The following is a 15,793-nucleotide window of genomic DNA, read 5'->3' as shown; positions in this document are numbered from 1 at the left end:
TTTTTCTTTATTTCTGACTGTCTGGGGCTGGGGCAATGCTGGAGACCATGGGGCAGAATGCTGGACACATTGGGGCAATACAGGAGACCATGGGGCAGATTGCTGGACACACTGGGGCAATACTGGAGACCGTGGGGCAGATTGCTGGACACACTGGGGCAATACAGGAGACCATGGGGCAGATTGCTGGACACACTGGGGCAATACAGGAGACTATGGGGCAGATTGCTGGACACACTGGGGCAATACAGGAGACCATGGGGCAGATTGCTGGACACACTGGGGCAATACAGGAGACCATGGGGCAGATTGCTGGACACACTGGGGCAATACTGGAGACCATGGGGCAGAATGCTGGACACACTGGGGCAATACTGGAGACCATGGGGCAGATTGCTGGACACACTGGGGCAATACAGGAGACTATGGGGCAGATTGCTGGACACACTGGGGCAATACTGGAGACCCTGGGGCAGATTGCTGGACACACTGGGGCAATACAGGAGACTATGGGGCAGATTGCTGGACACACTGGGGCAATACTGGAGACCATGGGGCAGAATGCTGGACACACTGGGGCAATACTGGAGACCATGGGGCAGAATGCTGGACACACTGGGGCAATACAGGAGACCATGGGGCAGATTGCTGGACACACTGGGGCAATACTGGAGACCGTGGGGCAGATTGCTGGACACACTGGGGCAATACAGGAGACCATGGGGCAGATTGCTGGACACACTGGGGCAATACAGGAGACTATGGGGCAGATTGCTGGACACACTGGGGCAATACAGGAGACCATGGGGCAGATTGCTGGACACACTGGGGCAATACAGGAGACCATGGGGCAGATTGCTGGACACACTGGGGCAATACTGGAGACCATGGGGCAGAATGCTGGACACACTGGGGCAATACTGGAGACCATGGGGCAGATTGCTGGACACACTGGGGCAATACAGGAGACTATGGGGCAGATTGCTGGACACACTGGGGCAATACTGGAGACCCTGGGGCAGATTGCTGGACACACTGGGGCAATACAGGAGACTATGGGGCAGATTGCTGGACACACTGGGGCAATACTGGAGACCATGGGGCAGAATGCTGGACACACTGGGGCAATACTGGAGACCATGGGGCAGAATGCTGGACACACTGGGGCAATACTGGAGACCATGGGGCAGAATGCTGGACACACTGGGGCAATACTGGAGACCATGGGGCAGAATGCTGGACACACTGGGGCAATACTGGAGACCATGGGGCAGAATGCTGGACACACTGGGGCAATACTGGAGACTATGGGGCAGAATGCTGGACACACTGGGGCAATACTGGAGACCATGGGGCAGAATGCTGGACACACTGGGGCAGTACAGGAGACTATGGGGCAGAATGCTGGACACTCTGAATACTGGAGACCATGGGGCAGATCTCAGGACACATTGAGGCAATGCTGGAGACCCTGGGGCAGACTTCTGGACATACTGGGGCAATACTGGAGACCATGGGGCAGATTGCTGGACACACCGGGGCAATACTGGAGACCATGGGGCAGAATGCTGGACACACTGGGGCAATACAGGAGACCATGGGGCAGATTGCTGGACACACTGGGGCAATACTGGAGACCATGGGGCAGAATGCTGGACACACTGGGGCAGTACAGGAGACTATGGGGCAGAATGCTGGACACACTGGGGCAATACTGGAGACCCTGGGGCAGATTGCTGGACACACTGGGGCAATACTGGAGACCCTGGGGCAGATTTCTGGACACATTGAGGCAATGCTGGAGACCCTGGGGCAGACTTCTGGACACACTGGGGCAATGCTGGACACTGGGGCAGATTGCTGGACACACTGGGGGTAATATACTGGACACACTGGGGCAATGCTGGACACTGGGGGTAATATGCTGGACACACTGGGGCAGACTGCTGGACACACTGGGGAAAGGCTGGACACTGGGGCAGATTGCTGGACACACTGAGGGCAGATTGCTGGACACACTGGGGGTAATATGCTGGACACACTGGGGCAGATTGCTGGACAACATGGGGGTAATATGTTGGACACACTGGGGCAGATTGCTGGACAACATGGGGGTAATATGCTGGACACACTGGGGGCAGGACTTGAGGCATGGGCAGAATGTAGATACGGGGCATGATTGGAGACACGGGGCAGGATTGGATCATGGGGCAGGACGGATACGATGGAGGCTGGTGGGGCAGGATGGGGAGATCATATGGGGTAGAATGGATACTCATGAGGGCAGGATACGACAACATATGGCTGGAGCCAGGAATGAGATAAACGGGGCCAGGGTGGGGAATATTATTACCATAGGGGATAATTAAGGGATATTGTTACTGCAGTGATGTATTTATTTTATTTTTTGAGTATACTGTTTTAAATGGGGGGGCGGTCCTGTTACTGTGCAGAGTGACACTATATCACCTTTTTTTCTTCATGTGGTGTAATGTAGAAGTTGTGAAAAATTAAGTAATGTGTTCTGCAAGCGGAGCTCGAGATAACTGTGTTATTTCCTGCAGAAACGAGTCCTGGCTGGAAGGAATGATGGCGGTCTGTGCTGGATAAAAGATGAAGGACTTCACCTAGAGACGTCACTGGTGAGTCAGTGTTACCTATACACTGACACTATACACTGTATACTATATAGAGGTCCTGTGTATAATGTCACCAGTGATCTCTGTATTACCTCTACACAGACACTGCATACTAAGTACAGATCTCCTGTGAATACTGGCACTTATGGTGATAGTATTGTGGTTTTTTTTTTAATTACTGATCAGTATTGTAGTATTCAGTCACTATGTGGTGGTAATATGTGGTCTGGAAATGGTGCGGTGGTATTTGTCCCTTGTATGTAGTATTATTCGGTCACTATGTGGCTTGGTCATGGTGTGGTGGTATTAAGTCACAGGTGTGGCATGTGGGGGTGACACCATTAGGCCCAGTTTAAGTTCTACAAAACAGGAAAACCATTTTTGGTAACCTTTGTGTGTATTGAGCTGGAGGGGGGGGGGGGGGATGGGGGGATGGGGGGATGGGGGGGGGGGGGGCGCCAAACTCGGGAACAGCCCCGGGCGGCAAAAGCTCTAGCTACGCCTCTGCTGTCATGCTGCTGCAGTGCAGTGTAACGCAACCTCCACCAGAGGGAGCTTGAGAGGGAAGTGAGACTGCGTACACAGAGAAACTCCACAGAGCAGCAGCACAGGCGCCACCAAGTGGCAAGAGAGTGGTCAGACAAGCCGAGTTAAAAAAACGTTCAGAGGCAAAGTACAAAAAGGAGTAAGCAATATACGTGGTCAGGAGCAAGCCAGGAGGTTCAACAACGGTCAGAAGCGGATAAGACAAAGACAGAAAGCAGAAGCGTGTCCGAACACAAGCCGAGTCAGAAACCAGATAATCAAACCGAGAAATAGAGAAAACGCTGGGAAAAGGGCAGACAGAAGAAGACAACAGACACAGGGCAAGTCAGGGATCACAGCAGGACAAATCAAGGGTTACCAGAGTCAGGTACACACGCCGAAGGCAGAACAATAGCTGACACCGCCTGCAGGATACACAGGAGCTAAATAGTAAACCTGAACCCAGAAAGAGGCAGAGCAAAGTTAACCCTTGACATGATCCGCCCGGAAAAAGGGCAGGCAGGATTAAACCCTGGAACGGATCATGACATCCACAGGTGTAAAAGCTCAGGTCTGAACATCTGGATACAAATACATTGGACATTCTCTAAACTAAAACAGACGGAGAGTTTGAAAATGTGGAGAAAATGAAATGCAAAAAAAAATTCTAAAAAGCTATAAAAAATGTTATCATACGATGATGAAAAAGTGATAAGGGTTGTGTTTTTGTTTCAGGTTGTGAGCAGTGCTGATGTTATATGAAAAACTACGTACAGCCCTGCCAGGACCATCTTCTTCTTCTTCCAGGTAATCGCTGCAAAATTACAATGTCCAGAATTCTTGTATAGTGCAGTATTTCCCTGCATTCACATGCTGTACCATTTCTGGCCACTAGGTGTGCAAGTGAAACCAAAGTAGTGGTTGCCATTAAGGGGTTAAAGCACTTTTAATTAACTTTTCGGAATAAACTGTCCTGTGTGGACTTAAGCAATAACACAATATCTATTATATGACTTGTATTCTGCATTTTTTACCAGTTTTTCACTTCTGCAAACTCACTTAATTTACAATTGGCTCTGAGCTGGTAGATGGAGACTAGCTGCTATTATAGCTTCCATAGACAGCACACAGAGAGGGATTCCAGCTCGATATTCCTTTTTTTTTTTAAGAACTGTAGAAAAGCAGCATGAAGCATAATATACAGCAGTGTATCTGTGAATCCAGCTCTGAGAAAGTAGAATTGTTAGAAAGCTCAGCACGATCTTCCCGAGTCTCCCTCTCTCTGGTGTCTCACTCTGCTCATCACTCCTGCCCCACACACCCCTCTCCATAGAGTATAAGAGGAGGAGTAACCTGACTCCTAACTATGCTGGCAGTCCATCTTGTATGAGCAAGACAGATTTCTGCCCATTATATGACTTATCCTGCATTTTTACCAGTTTTCCCCTCTGCAGACTCTATCTCTAATATTCAGCTGTCTCTGAGCTGGCTGGGTGTATACAGTGGCTTGTAAAAGTAAAATTATGTAATGTTTTACATTTTAAAAGTTACAGAAAGGAAAATTGGCCGATGCAAAATTTTGGGCACCCTGCATGGTTGGTACCTAGTGGCACTCCCTTTAGCAAGTATCATAGCCTGTAAATGCTTTTTGTAGCCAGACAAGAGTCTTCTTCCAGTTCTGTGAGATTTCCGGGTCGTCTTGCATCCTCTACTATTTTGAGGTCTCGCCTCAGATTTTCAATGATGTTCAGGTCAGGGGACTGTGAGGGCCATTGTAAAAATCTTCATCTTGCGCCTTTTGAGGTCATCTATTGTGGATTTTGACGTGTGTTTAATCCATTTGTAGAAGCCATCCTCTTTTCACCTTCAGCTTTCTTTCAGATGGTGCTATGTTTGCATCAAGAATTTGTTGAAATTTAATTGAATACATTCTTCCCTCTACCTGTCAAATGTTCCTTGTGCCATTGGCTGCAACACAACCCCAAAGTATGATTGATCCACTCCCATTATTAATGGTTGGCGAGATGTTCTTTTACTTAAATGCTGTGCCTTTTTTTCTCCCCACATACCTTTGATCATTCTGGCCAAAGAGTTTTATTTTAACCTGATCGGTCCACAGGACTTGTTTCCAAAATGCATCAAGCTTGTTTAGATGTTCTTTTGCTTACTTTTGACTCTGAATTTTATGATGAGGACACAGGAGAGGTTTTCTTCTGATGACTCTTCCATAAAGGTTATATTTGTGCAGATGTCTCTGAACAGTAGAACAATGTACCACAACTCTAGAGTCTGCTAAATCTTTATGAAGGTCTTTTGCAGTTAAGCGAGGTTCTGATTTGCCTCTCTATCAATCCTACCAGCAGCGCTCACTGAAATTTTTCTTGGTCTTCCAAACCTTATTTTGACCTCCACTGTCCTGGTAACTGCCATTTCTTAATTACATTTCAAACTGAGGAAAGAGCAACATGAAAATGCTTTACTATCTTCTTATGGCCTTCTCCTGCTTTGTGGATGTCCACCATTTTCATTTTCAGAGTTCTAGGCAGCTGCTTAGAAGAACCCATGGCTGTTTTTGGCACAAGGTTGGAGGTGTCTGGGTTTTTATAAAGCCGGTAAACTTGTTCCTTCTAGTCTTTAGGCCCTTTAGAGATCATTTCATCTTCAATTTGCTGAACTATTCACAATAACACCCGGGGTGCCCAAACTTTTACATACCACTGTACTCTCTGCCATGAGGTCTCTTGCACACAGCACACACAGACATGAGAGATTCCTCCTCTCCTGTCTCTATGCAGCACATCTTCAGATGCAGCAGGAGCATGGAGGATATTACACGTCAGTACTGAGCAGTGTAGCTGTGGATCCAGTTCTGGGGTGAGATAAACACTTACTAGAAAGCAGCAACACCATCTCTTTCAGCATTTCACCTTTCCCTCCACTTCCATAGACAGCTGTAATTTGATTTATCAGTGTTCCACATATTTCGACATAAGTTAGATTTTAGAGCGTTTCACGGAATGATGAGTTCCGGAAGCAGAGGGTGGAGGAGAAGTGGCTCATAAGTGGGGAAAGAAAGTAAACACCCCTACGTTTTCCTGCATGATGAGGTTATTTTTATGCTCGATTGTGATATCAGGCACTAAATTAAGTATTTTACTTCTATGTTTTACAGCTGATGACAGTGACTGATACCAGACGCAGACAATAAACTGAATATAAAGTATGTGAGGTCTAAGAGCGGAACCAATATGGGGTGAGAATATTACAGGTTACTAACTATAAGACAGTAGTAAATGTGGCTTTAACTTTTTTTTTTCCTTATAGTAAAAAAATAAACCCCATTAGGACACTCAAAATGGACATTAAAGAAGTGAGACCCCCTTCTATCGGGGGGCACCCATCATCTAGTGCTGGATAACAGACCCAGTCCTGGGGACTGTGTCCTGAAAATGATAGTCTCTCTATATATGTACTTTGCATTTCAATTCCTCCTAATTTTTCAAGGTCTTTTCTTACTGATGGTGAATAGAGAGTAGAAAAAAAAAAATCTTCTGGTAAACCTATTTCCACAGCTGAAGCTTTGTGACAATGTAGGAGATCATAAAGCAGCTGTGCAGGAGGCGAGACCTGAGCTGCTGTGTGTTTAGCACACAGAAGACACTGATACATTGTAACAACTCCGAGGCTACGTTCCCACTGACTTTTTGGTGAGTTTTTCACACTGCGTATTTTAAAAAAAATAAATAAAAGTAACTTATTTTTACTTAATGGGTGCAGAAAATCTGCAACGTCAAAAACTCATCATGGGAACGTCGCCTAACAACCACGTAAGCGGGACTCAAAATATTATTTGTTTTATCAGCCTCTGCTCACGGGAACATTTGTATTCACTGGCACCAAGTAACGAGGAATTGGAGCACAGCATATTTTGGAAAGCTGAAGAACTCACTCGTTATACAATGATTTCGGCCCCAAACGAGAGGTGATGAGCAGAACAGCGTGACGTCGCACCAGGAGATATTCCGAAGTGATGAAATCTCTGTCCGCCCTCGGCCGCTCAGCCAAATGTCATTGTTTAATAATTACTTGATTGAAGATGTTTCCACATCCAATAGATGACAGATTATCAACTTCTAGTTACATAAACAGGTGAACATTTATTAATAAAAGTCATGACAAGTTGGTAAATGGGATACAAAATGCATCGAATGTATCAGAACGGGGCACATGGATGTAATCACTCAGCAGACACCTGCAAAGGGTCTCTGCTCCTACCAAAAGCAAGTAGGGAACCCACATGTCAAGATTGACTCTTTAGGGTCTGTGCACATGTTGCAGGTTCGTTTGCGGATTTTTCCGCGCGGATTCTGCAGAATCCGCAGGTAAAATTACCTGCATTTTACCTGTGGATTTATTGCAGATTTCGCTTGCGTTTTCACACCTGCGGAATCCTATTATGGAGCAGGTGTAAAACGCTGCGGAATCCGCACAAAGAATTGACATGCTGCGGAAAATAATCCGCAGCGTTTCTGCGCGGAATTTTCCGCAGCATGTGCACTGCGGATTTGGTTTTCCATAGGTTTACATGCTACTGTACAACGCATGGAAAACTGCTGCGGATCTGCAACATGTGCACATACCCTTAACCCCTTCATGACTGGGCCTTTTTTTCCCCCCCACTCGCTCCATACTGAGAAGACTCAGGAGCTTCATGCACCTACCCTTAATGGATGATGCACATGCATGCCGATAGAGTACGTTATAAAGCTTTGCCAGATGTCTTAGGCTAGGTTCAGATTGCGTTAGTGCAATCCATTTAGCGCCTAGCGCTAGCGGATTGCGCTAACGCAATGTGTTGTAAAGGGGTCGCGTTAAACGTCCCCGCTCTCGCAGATCTCCGATCTGCGAGAGCGGGGAACGGACCGCGGGCGCGCCTCGGACGCTGCAAGCAGCGTCCGCGGCGTGTCACAAAACACCGGCACATCGCTAGCGCGTGCCGAAAATGGCACGCGCGTCCCCATTGCTGTTAATGGGCGCGCTAACGGATGCGTTGCACGGCGTGACCGCGCTAACGGACAGCGTTGCACGGCGAAATTAACGCCGTGCAACGCATCCGTTAGCGCGCCCAATAACAGCAATGGGGACGCGCATCACTAGTGCAAGCCATTTTCGGCACGCGCTAGCGATGTGCCGGTGTTTTGTGGCGCGCCGCGGAGATCTGCGAGAGCGGGGACGTTTAACGCGACCCCTTTACAACACATTGCGTTAGCGCAATCCGCTAGCCCTAGGCGCTAAACGGATTGCACTAACGCAATCTGAACCTAGCTTAATTTCGCCGTGCAACGCTGTCCGTTAGCGCAGTCCAATTAACACAATGGGAACCTAGCCTTAGGAATAGAAATTAGCTTTCCCAAACTTTAAAGTGCAGCGTTCGTGCCAAACAGTTACTGTTTGGTGCTAAATGCTGCACATGGACTTTCCCCACAAGTCCGTTGCAACGTTCAGCGTTTTGGGGGAATTCCGTTGCAATATTTGGAGAGAAGTGATTGATAAATAAAGAAATTTTTCCAATTCAAAAGTCTGGGTTCCCATTGTTTTCAAGGGGGTTCTGGTTGAAGTTCAGGTACCCAATCCAAACCTTGGAATAAAGTTGGGGTCGGGTACCGGAACCCGAGCTTCCACGGATCCGCTCATCCCTACTTAGGAAACAAATCCAAACCAGAATCTTTTCCAAAAGGAAGATGGCTTCATTTGCAGGCAGCGGTTTCAGGATTCTTACTTCTCATCAGTGCAAAGTACGATACTTGTTTCCTGGGAGAGACCTCCAGAGGGGTGAAGTTTTCTTTCCTTTGCCAGCTCCTGACTGATGTAAATGTACAGTAGCACGCTGCAGAAAAATGTTCAAAATCTATGATACCTATAAGTTCTCGGATGCTGCAAGAACACGCGTCAATCAAATGAATAGGGGGTGGGTCTGTAGCATCTGGCAACGGCTATTATGCTGTGTTCTGGTAGCATCCGACAATGGAGGTGTCACAACCCCATCGGTCAGATATTGATTGCCCCCACCCCCCAAAAAACACATACACACATACACCAGAAGTTATCCACTAGCCATGCTGAGTGCTAGGAGCCTGACCACTGGGACACCAATATTGGGCCTCTGGATTCAGAAGAATGGAGCTGAGATGTGCACGTTTGACCTCTGCTGTATTGTCTACGGGACTGGCCGAGTACAGCGCACTATTTCCGGTAGTCACATAGACAATGAATGGAGCAGAGTTTGCACATGCGGACCTTTACTGTACTCAGGTCTTGACTGCAAAGCCCTGTTTTTTTGGGGGGTTATATAGCCTTTAATCTCAGGGCGTTGTAGCCTTTAATGTACACATAATAATAATGCAAATATTAGCCCTAGATTAAAAAGGAGGTGGAGCGGAGAATTGTCTCAGATACCGCAGACCCAAAAAAGTTGCATGCCACCAAAGTGCAGCCAGATTTTCTCTTATGCGTTCAGGGCGTTAACCAAAATAAATAATTTTTCTGGTTGAAAAATTGACTATTTTTCATTAGTACTTTTTTCTTAACATCTGTGTCTGAAATATGGTTTTACATTAACAATTTCATACAGTTTCCTATGTTAATAATGGTAATAAATCCATGAAAAACACACGAGAAACGGACGGTAACCTGTACGTGACCCTTGTACTGCGCAGCCATTGATTCAGAATTTGCAAGTCTGATCTGAAATATAAATCAAATTAGTGCAGGCTGCATTATTATTATTATTATTATTAATAATAATAATCATGCAGGCCATCAGTCCACGTGTTATAACATTCGTTTCGCACACTGACTTGCTTCGGTCGGCGTGCGGTCCGTACACTGTCCGATTTGCAGACGGACGGCACACTGACATTTAATGATCGAGCCCTTACAGGCACAATACACTGGTAGTGAGCGGAGCGGCACAATGCAAGAATTGAATATATTATTTTATAAAATTAAGGAATATTTATGGCCAAAAACGTAAATTATTTTTATGTATGCACAACACGAACGGGGAAAAAGCAATTGTCAGTCACTACATAATCCTGGACATTACTTAGTGCCCCCATAACCAGCAGCTTCAGAGACTTCACAGGAAGAGACTTTGCAATGGTGTTTATTTAAAATAGTAATAATTGTAAATATAGAACTTTATACAAATAGAAATGTAACAAGGCAAAGAGCAGTGAAAGTGCAAAAATAAATAGTATCCATATATTATAGATGTACATCATGGCATAAAAAAAAAATAAAATTTAACCCCTTCTTACAGTGTAAATTTGCTCAGAAGGTCAGAGGTGGAGGGAGGACTGTAGGGCAGGTCCATCCTCACCACTTTGTCCCCATAAATTCTGGATCTGATCCGAGGGTCCATCTGGCAGGTGATGCAACAGGCCACCAAGAAGTCAGGGTAACTCGTTCCTGTGCAGTCCCAGCTCACCTGTCAGCCCCATGCAATGTACAGGCACAGGCAGTCCATGGAGTCAGGGCTGGCTCCCACCTGCTGCGCCCTCTAGTGGTCCCAGCACAGATTGCACTGAGCAGCAGCAGGGGCGATGGATTAACCATTTAATGGTCCTGTGGCCCTGAGCATAGTCACAGTGTGGAGTCAGAGTCGCTGGAGTCCAGGCTGTGCCTCAGTTTGGAGCTGCTCAGCTTGTCCCTCTGGAGGTGCATGTTGTGGGAGCTTCTCCTGAGACTCTCCAGGGACTGCAGGAAGGACTTTCTGGCTTTCTCCTCCTCTGTGGGGGATAGCCCTTCTTCTTCCACCTCCTGGATCTCATCAAAGGTGACAGGCTGGGTCTTGAATCTGCTCTGCCTGGGCCTCCTCACTTTGCCCTTGCCTCTCTGGGGTCTGGGCTGGATTGGCTGGGGGTATTCCTCTATGGCACCAGTGTAGTGTGGTATGGCAGGCTGGTAAGAGGAGCACATGCCCAGGGACTCTGTCTGCTTAGCTGCCATGACTGCTGAAGACATAGTGGCAGAGTGACGATCCAGGAACACGCGTGTCCGCGGCGCTGCTGCCAGTCCTGCTGCTGCCAGTCCTGCTGCTGCTGCCAGTCCTGCTGCTGCTGCCAGTCCTGCTGCTGTCTGTTTGCTCCTGGCTGTCTCTCCCCCTTGGCTTTATAAGTCTTCCCCTCCCACTCTCAGTCCTGATGACAGCTCTCTCCTTGTAAGCTGGGAGTTTGCAGCCTCCAGTGACGTCTCTGGGCTGATTCGATTCAACTTTTCCAAACCTGGGTGATTTCCCGACACTAAGAGACCCCCAGTTCTCCATTCATTACCGGCAGGTCCCCCTTATAGGAAATCTATAACTTGTGACCCAGTTTCTCTGCCATTCCCTTTGCCTAGGAGTTTTTTTTTCTTCTTAAAACACACAAACTAGAGTCTGATGAGCCCTGGCGCAAAATCTGGACCTGGGCTTTCTCCCTGCATGTGGGTCAGAGGTGTGGGCTCATGGCGGTCTAAAGCCTAAAAGGATATATGTGTTCGCTGCCCTCCTCATCTTCATTAAGTAATGTCCTCCTTCTGATACATATGCCCCCCAACCTGAGCCCCTTTAAGGTTTATATCTCCCCAATCCTGAGCCCCTTCATGGTATATATACCCCCAATCCTTCCCCCCTTCATTAAGTAGTGATGTCCCTCATCCTGAGCCCCTTCATGGTATATACAGTGGGGCAAAAAAGTATTTAGTCAGTCAGCAATAGTGCAAGTTCCACCACTTAAAAAGATGAGAGGCGTCTGTAATTTACATCATAGGTAGACCTCAACTATGGAAGACAAACTGAGAAAAAAAAAATCCAGAAAATCACATTGTCTGTTTTTTTAACATTTTATTTGCATATTATGGTGGAAAATAACTATTTGGTCAGAAACATAATTTCATCTCAATACTTTGTAATATATCCTTTGTTGGCAATGACAGAGGTCAAACGTTTTCTGTAAGTCTTCACAAGGTTGCCACACACTGTTGTTGGTATGTTGGCCCATTCCTCCATGCAGATCTCCTCTAGAGCAGTGATGTTTTTGGCTTTTCGCTTGGCAACACGGACTTTCAACTCCCTCCAAAGGTTTTCTATAGGGTTGAGATCTGGAGACTGGCTAGGCCACTCCAGGACCTTGAAATGCTTCTTACGAAGCCACTCCTTCGTTGCCCTGGCGGTGTGCTTTGGATCATTGTCATGTTGAAAGACCCAGCCACGTTTCATCTTCAATGCCCTTGCTGATGGAAGGAGGTTTGCACTCAAAATCTCACGATACATGGCCCCATTCATTCTTTCATGTAACCGGATCAGTCGTCCTGGCCCCTTTGCAGAGAAACAGCCCCAAAGCATGATGTTTCCACCACCATGCTTTACAGTAGGTATGGTGTTTGATGGATGCAACTCAGTATTCTTTTTCCTCCAAACACGACAAGTTGTGTTTCTACCAAACAGTTCCAGTTTGGTTTCATCAGACCATAGGACATTCTCCCAAAACTCCTCTGGATCATCCAAATGCTCTCTAGCAAACTTCAGACGGGCCCGGACATGTACTGGCTTAAGCAGTGGGACACGTCTGGCACTGCAGGATCTGAGTCCATGGTGGCGTAGTGTGTTACTTATGGTAGGCCTTGTTACATTGGTCCCAGCTCTCTGCAGTTCATTCACTAGGTCCCCCTGCGTGGTTCTGGGATTTTTGCTCACCGTTCTTGTGATCATTCTGACCCCACGGGGTGGGATTTTGCGTGGAGCCCCAGATCGAGGGAGATTATCAGTGGTCTTGTATGTCTTCCATTTTCTAATTATTGCTCCCACTGTTGATTTCTTCACTCCAAGCTGGTTGGCTATTGCAGATTCAGTCTTCCCAGCCTGGTGCAGGGCTACAATTTTGTTTCTGGTGTCCTTTGACAGCTCTTTGGTCTTCACCATAGTGGAGTTTGGAGTCAGACAGTTTGAGGGTGTGCACAGGTGTCTTTTTATACTGATAACAAGTTTAAACAGGTGCCATTACTACAGGTAATGAGTGGAGGAAAGAGGAGACTCTTAAAGAAGAAGTTACAGGTCTGTGAGAGCCAGAAATCTTGATTGTTTGTTTCTGACCAAATACTTATTTTCCACCATAATATGCAAAAAAAATGATTAAAAAAAACAGACAATGTGATTTTCTGGATTTTTTTCTCATTTTGTCTCCCATAGTTGAGGTCCACCTATGATGTAAATTACAGACACCTCTCATCTTTTTAAGTGGTGGAACTTGCACTATTGCTGACTGACTAAATACTTTTTTGCCCCACTGTATACCCCCAATCCTTCCCCCCCTTCATTAAGTAGTGATGTCCCTCATCCTGGGCCCCTTCCTTGTATATATGTCCTCCATCCTGAGCCCCTTCCTGGTATATATGTCCTCCATCCTGAGCCCCTTCCTGGTATATATGTCCTCCATCCTGAGCCCCTTCCTTGTATATATGTCCCTCATCCTGGGCCCCTTCCTTGTATATATGCCCCCCCATCCTGGGCCCCTTGTTGATATATATGTCCCTCCCCCTGGGCCCCTTGTTGGTATATATGCCACCCATCCTTGGCCCCTTCCTGGTATATATGTCTTCCATCCTGGGCCCCTTCCTGGTATATATGTCCTTCATTCTGAGCCCCTTCCTGGTATATATTCCCCCCCATCCTGGGCCCCTTCCTGGTATATATTCCCCCCCATCCTGGGCCCCTTCCTGGTATATATTCCCCCCCATCCTGGGCCCCTTCCTGGTATATATTCCCCCCCATCCTGGGCCCCTTCCTGGTATATATTCCCCCCCATCCTGGGCCCCTTCCTGGTATATATTCCCCCCCCTCCTGGGCCCCTTCCTGGTATATATTCCCCCCCATCCTGGGCCCCTTCCTGGTATATATTCCCCCCCATCCTGGGCCCCTTCCTGGTATATATTCCCCCCCATCCTGGGCCCCTTCCTGGTATATATTCCCCCCCATCCTGGGCCCCTTCCTGGTATATATTCCCCCCCATCCTGGGCCCCTTCCTGGTATATATTCCCCCCCATCCTGGGCCCCTTCCTGGTATATATTCCCCCCCATCCTGGGCCCCTTCCTGGTATATATTCCCCCCCATCCTGGGCCCCTTCCTGGTATATATTCCCCCCCATCCTGGGCCCCTTCCTGGTATATATTCCCCCCCATCCTGGGCCCCTTCCTGGTATATATTCCCCCCCATCCTGGGCCCCTTCCTGGTATATATTCCCCCCCATCCTGGGCCCCTTCCTGGTATATATTCCCCCCCATCCTGGGCCCCTTCCTGGTATATATTCCCCCCCATCCTGGGCCCCTTCCTGGTATATATTCCCCCCCATCCTGGGCCCCTTCCTGGTATATATTCCCCCCATCCTGGGCCCCTTCCTGGTATATATTCCCCCTATCCTGGGCCCCTTCCTGGTATATATGGCCTGGCATGCGGATGTCAGCTGCTGGCCTCTGATCGACCAGCGCCATTTATTGCAGTGCAGAGAGCCGGTGGGTTCCTGCGATCCACTTCAGCTGAATGTGTGTCCAGGGGACGTAGGCGCTATGGTCGGGGGGCCCCCCTCCTGCAGGATGGTCGCAGTCACAACCTCTGCAACCGTGATCGTTGCTCCCTTGTTTCTAAGCCAAAACAAGAAGTGGGTGAAAAAATACAGAAGTGGTGCATATGTTACTATTATACTTTCCCTCTGATTGTTCCACTCCTGGTTTTGGCTACAAATACTGATGTAAAATACTGACCGAATACTGAACGTGTGAATGTGGCTAATAGTGAGCAAATTGATTGCAATCCAGCTTTTCCAGGACACCCCTGCAATTCTGTCAGATAATACTCAGTTTCTTCCTGAAAATGATTGCAATCACAAATTATTTGGTATTATTATCTTCATTTAATTTGTCTTAAATGAAAGAAAAAAAACACAAAAGAGAATGAAGCAAAAAGCAAAACATTGATCATTTCACACAAAACTCCAAAATGGTCCAGACAAAAGTATTGGCACCCTCAGCCTAATACTTGGTTGCACAACCTTTAGCCAAAATAACTGCGACCAACCGCTTCCGGTAACCATCAATGAGTTTCTTACAATGCTCTGCTGGAATTTTAGACCATTCTTCTTTGGCAAACTGCTCCAGGTCCCTGATATTTGAAGGGTGCCTTCTCCAAACTGCCATTTTTAGATCTCTCCACAGGTGTTCTATGGGATTCCGGTCTGGACTCATTGCTGGCCACCTTAGAAGTCTCCAGTGCTTTCTCTCAAACCATTTTCTAGTGCTTTTTGAAGTGTGTTTTGGGTCATTGTCCTGCTGGAAGACCCATGACCTCTGAGGGAGACCCAGCTTTCTCACACTGGGCCCTACATTATGCTGCAAAATTTGTTGGTAGTCTTCAGACTTCATAATGCCATGCACACGGTCAAGCAGTCCAGTGCCAGAGGCAGCAAAGCAACCCCAAAACATCAGGGAACTTCCGCCATGTTTGACTGTAGGGGCCGTGTTCTTTTCTTTGAATGCCTCTTTTTTTCTCCTGTAAACTCTATGTTGATGCCTTTGCCCAAAAAGCTCTACTTTTGTC

The 15,793-nt window shown here is 47.3% G+C and overlaps 1 protein-coding gene and 1 long non-coding RNA gene across 2 annotated transcripts in view; both read right to left on the bottom strand.

The window, feature by feature from the left end:
• The window catches only part of LOC138648881 (uncharacterized), a 400,375-nt gene that overhangs the window by 370,079 nt on the left and 14,503 nt on the right, over nt 1-15,793 (bottom strand). The window lies entirely within an intron of this gene.
• On the bottom strand, nt 10,314-11,325 carry C9H11orf96 (chromosome 9 C11orf96 homolog). Its single transcript, XM_069738883.1, has one exon. It carries the CDS (start codon nt 11,187-11,189, stop codon nt 10,809-10,811), a length of 381 nt encoding a protein of 126 aa, XP_069594984.1. The 5' UTR covers nt 11,190-11,325; the 3' UTR covers nt 10,314-10,808.

This window comes from Ranitomeya imitator, chromosome 9, assembly GCF_032444005.1.
Source record: "Ranitomeya imitator isolate aRanImi1 chromosome 9, aRanImi1.pri, whole genome shotgun sequence".
Lineage (NCBI taxonomy): Eukaryota > Metazoa > Chordata > Amphibia > Anura > Dendrobatidae > Ranitomeya > Ranitomeya imitator.
The sequence above is the reverse complement of the archived record's forward strand: the minus strand, read 5'-3'. Positions and strand labels throughout refer to the sequence as shown.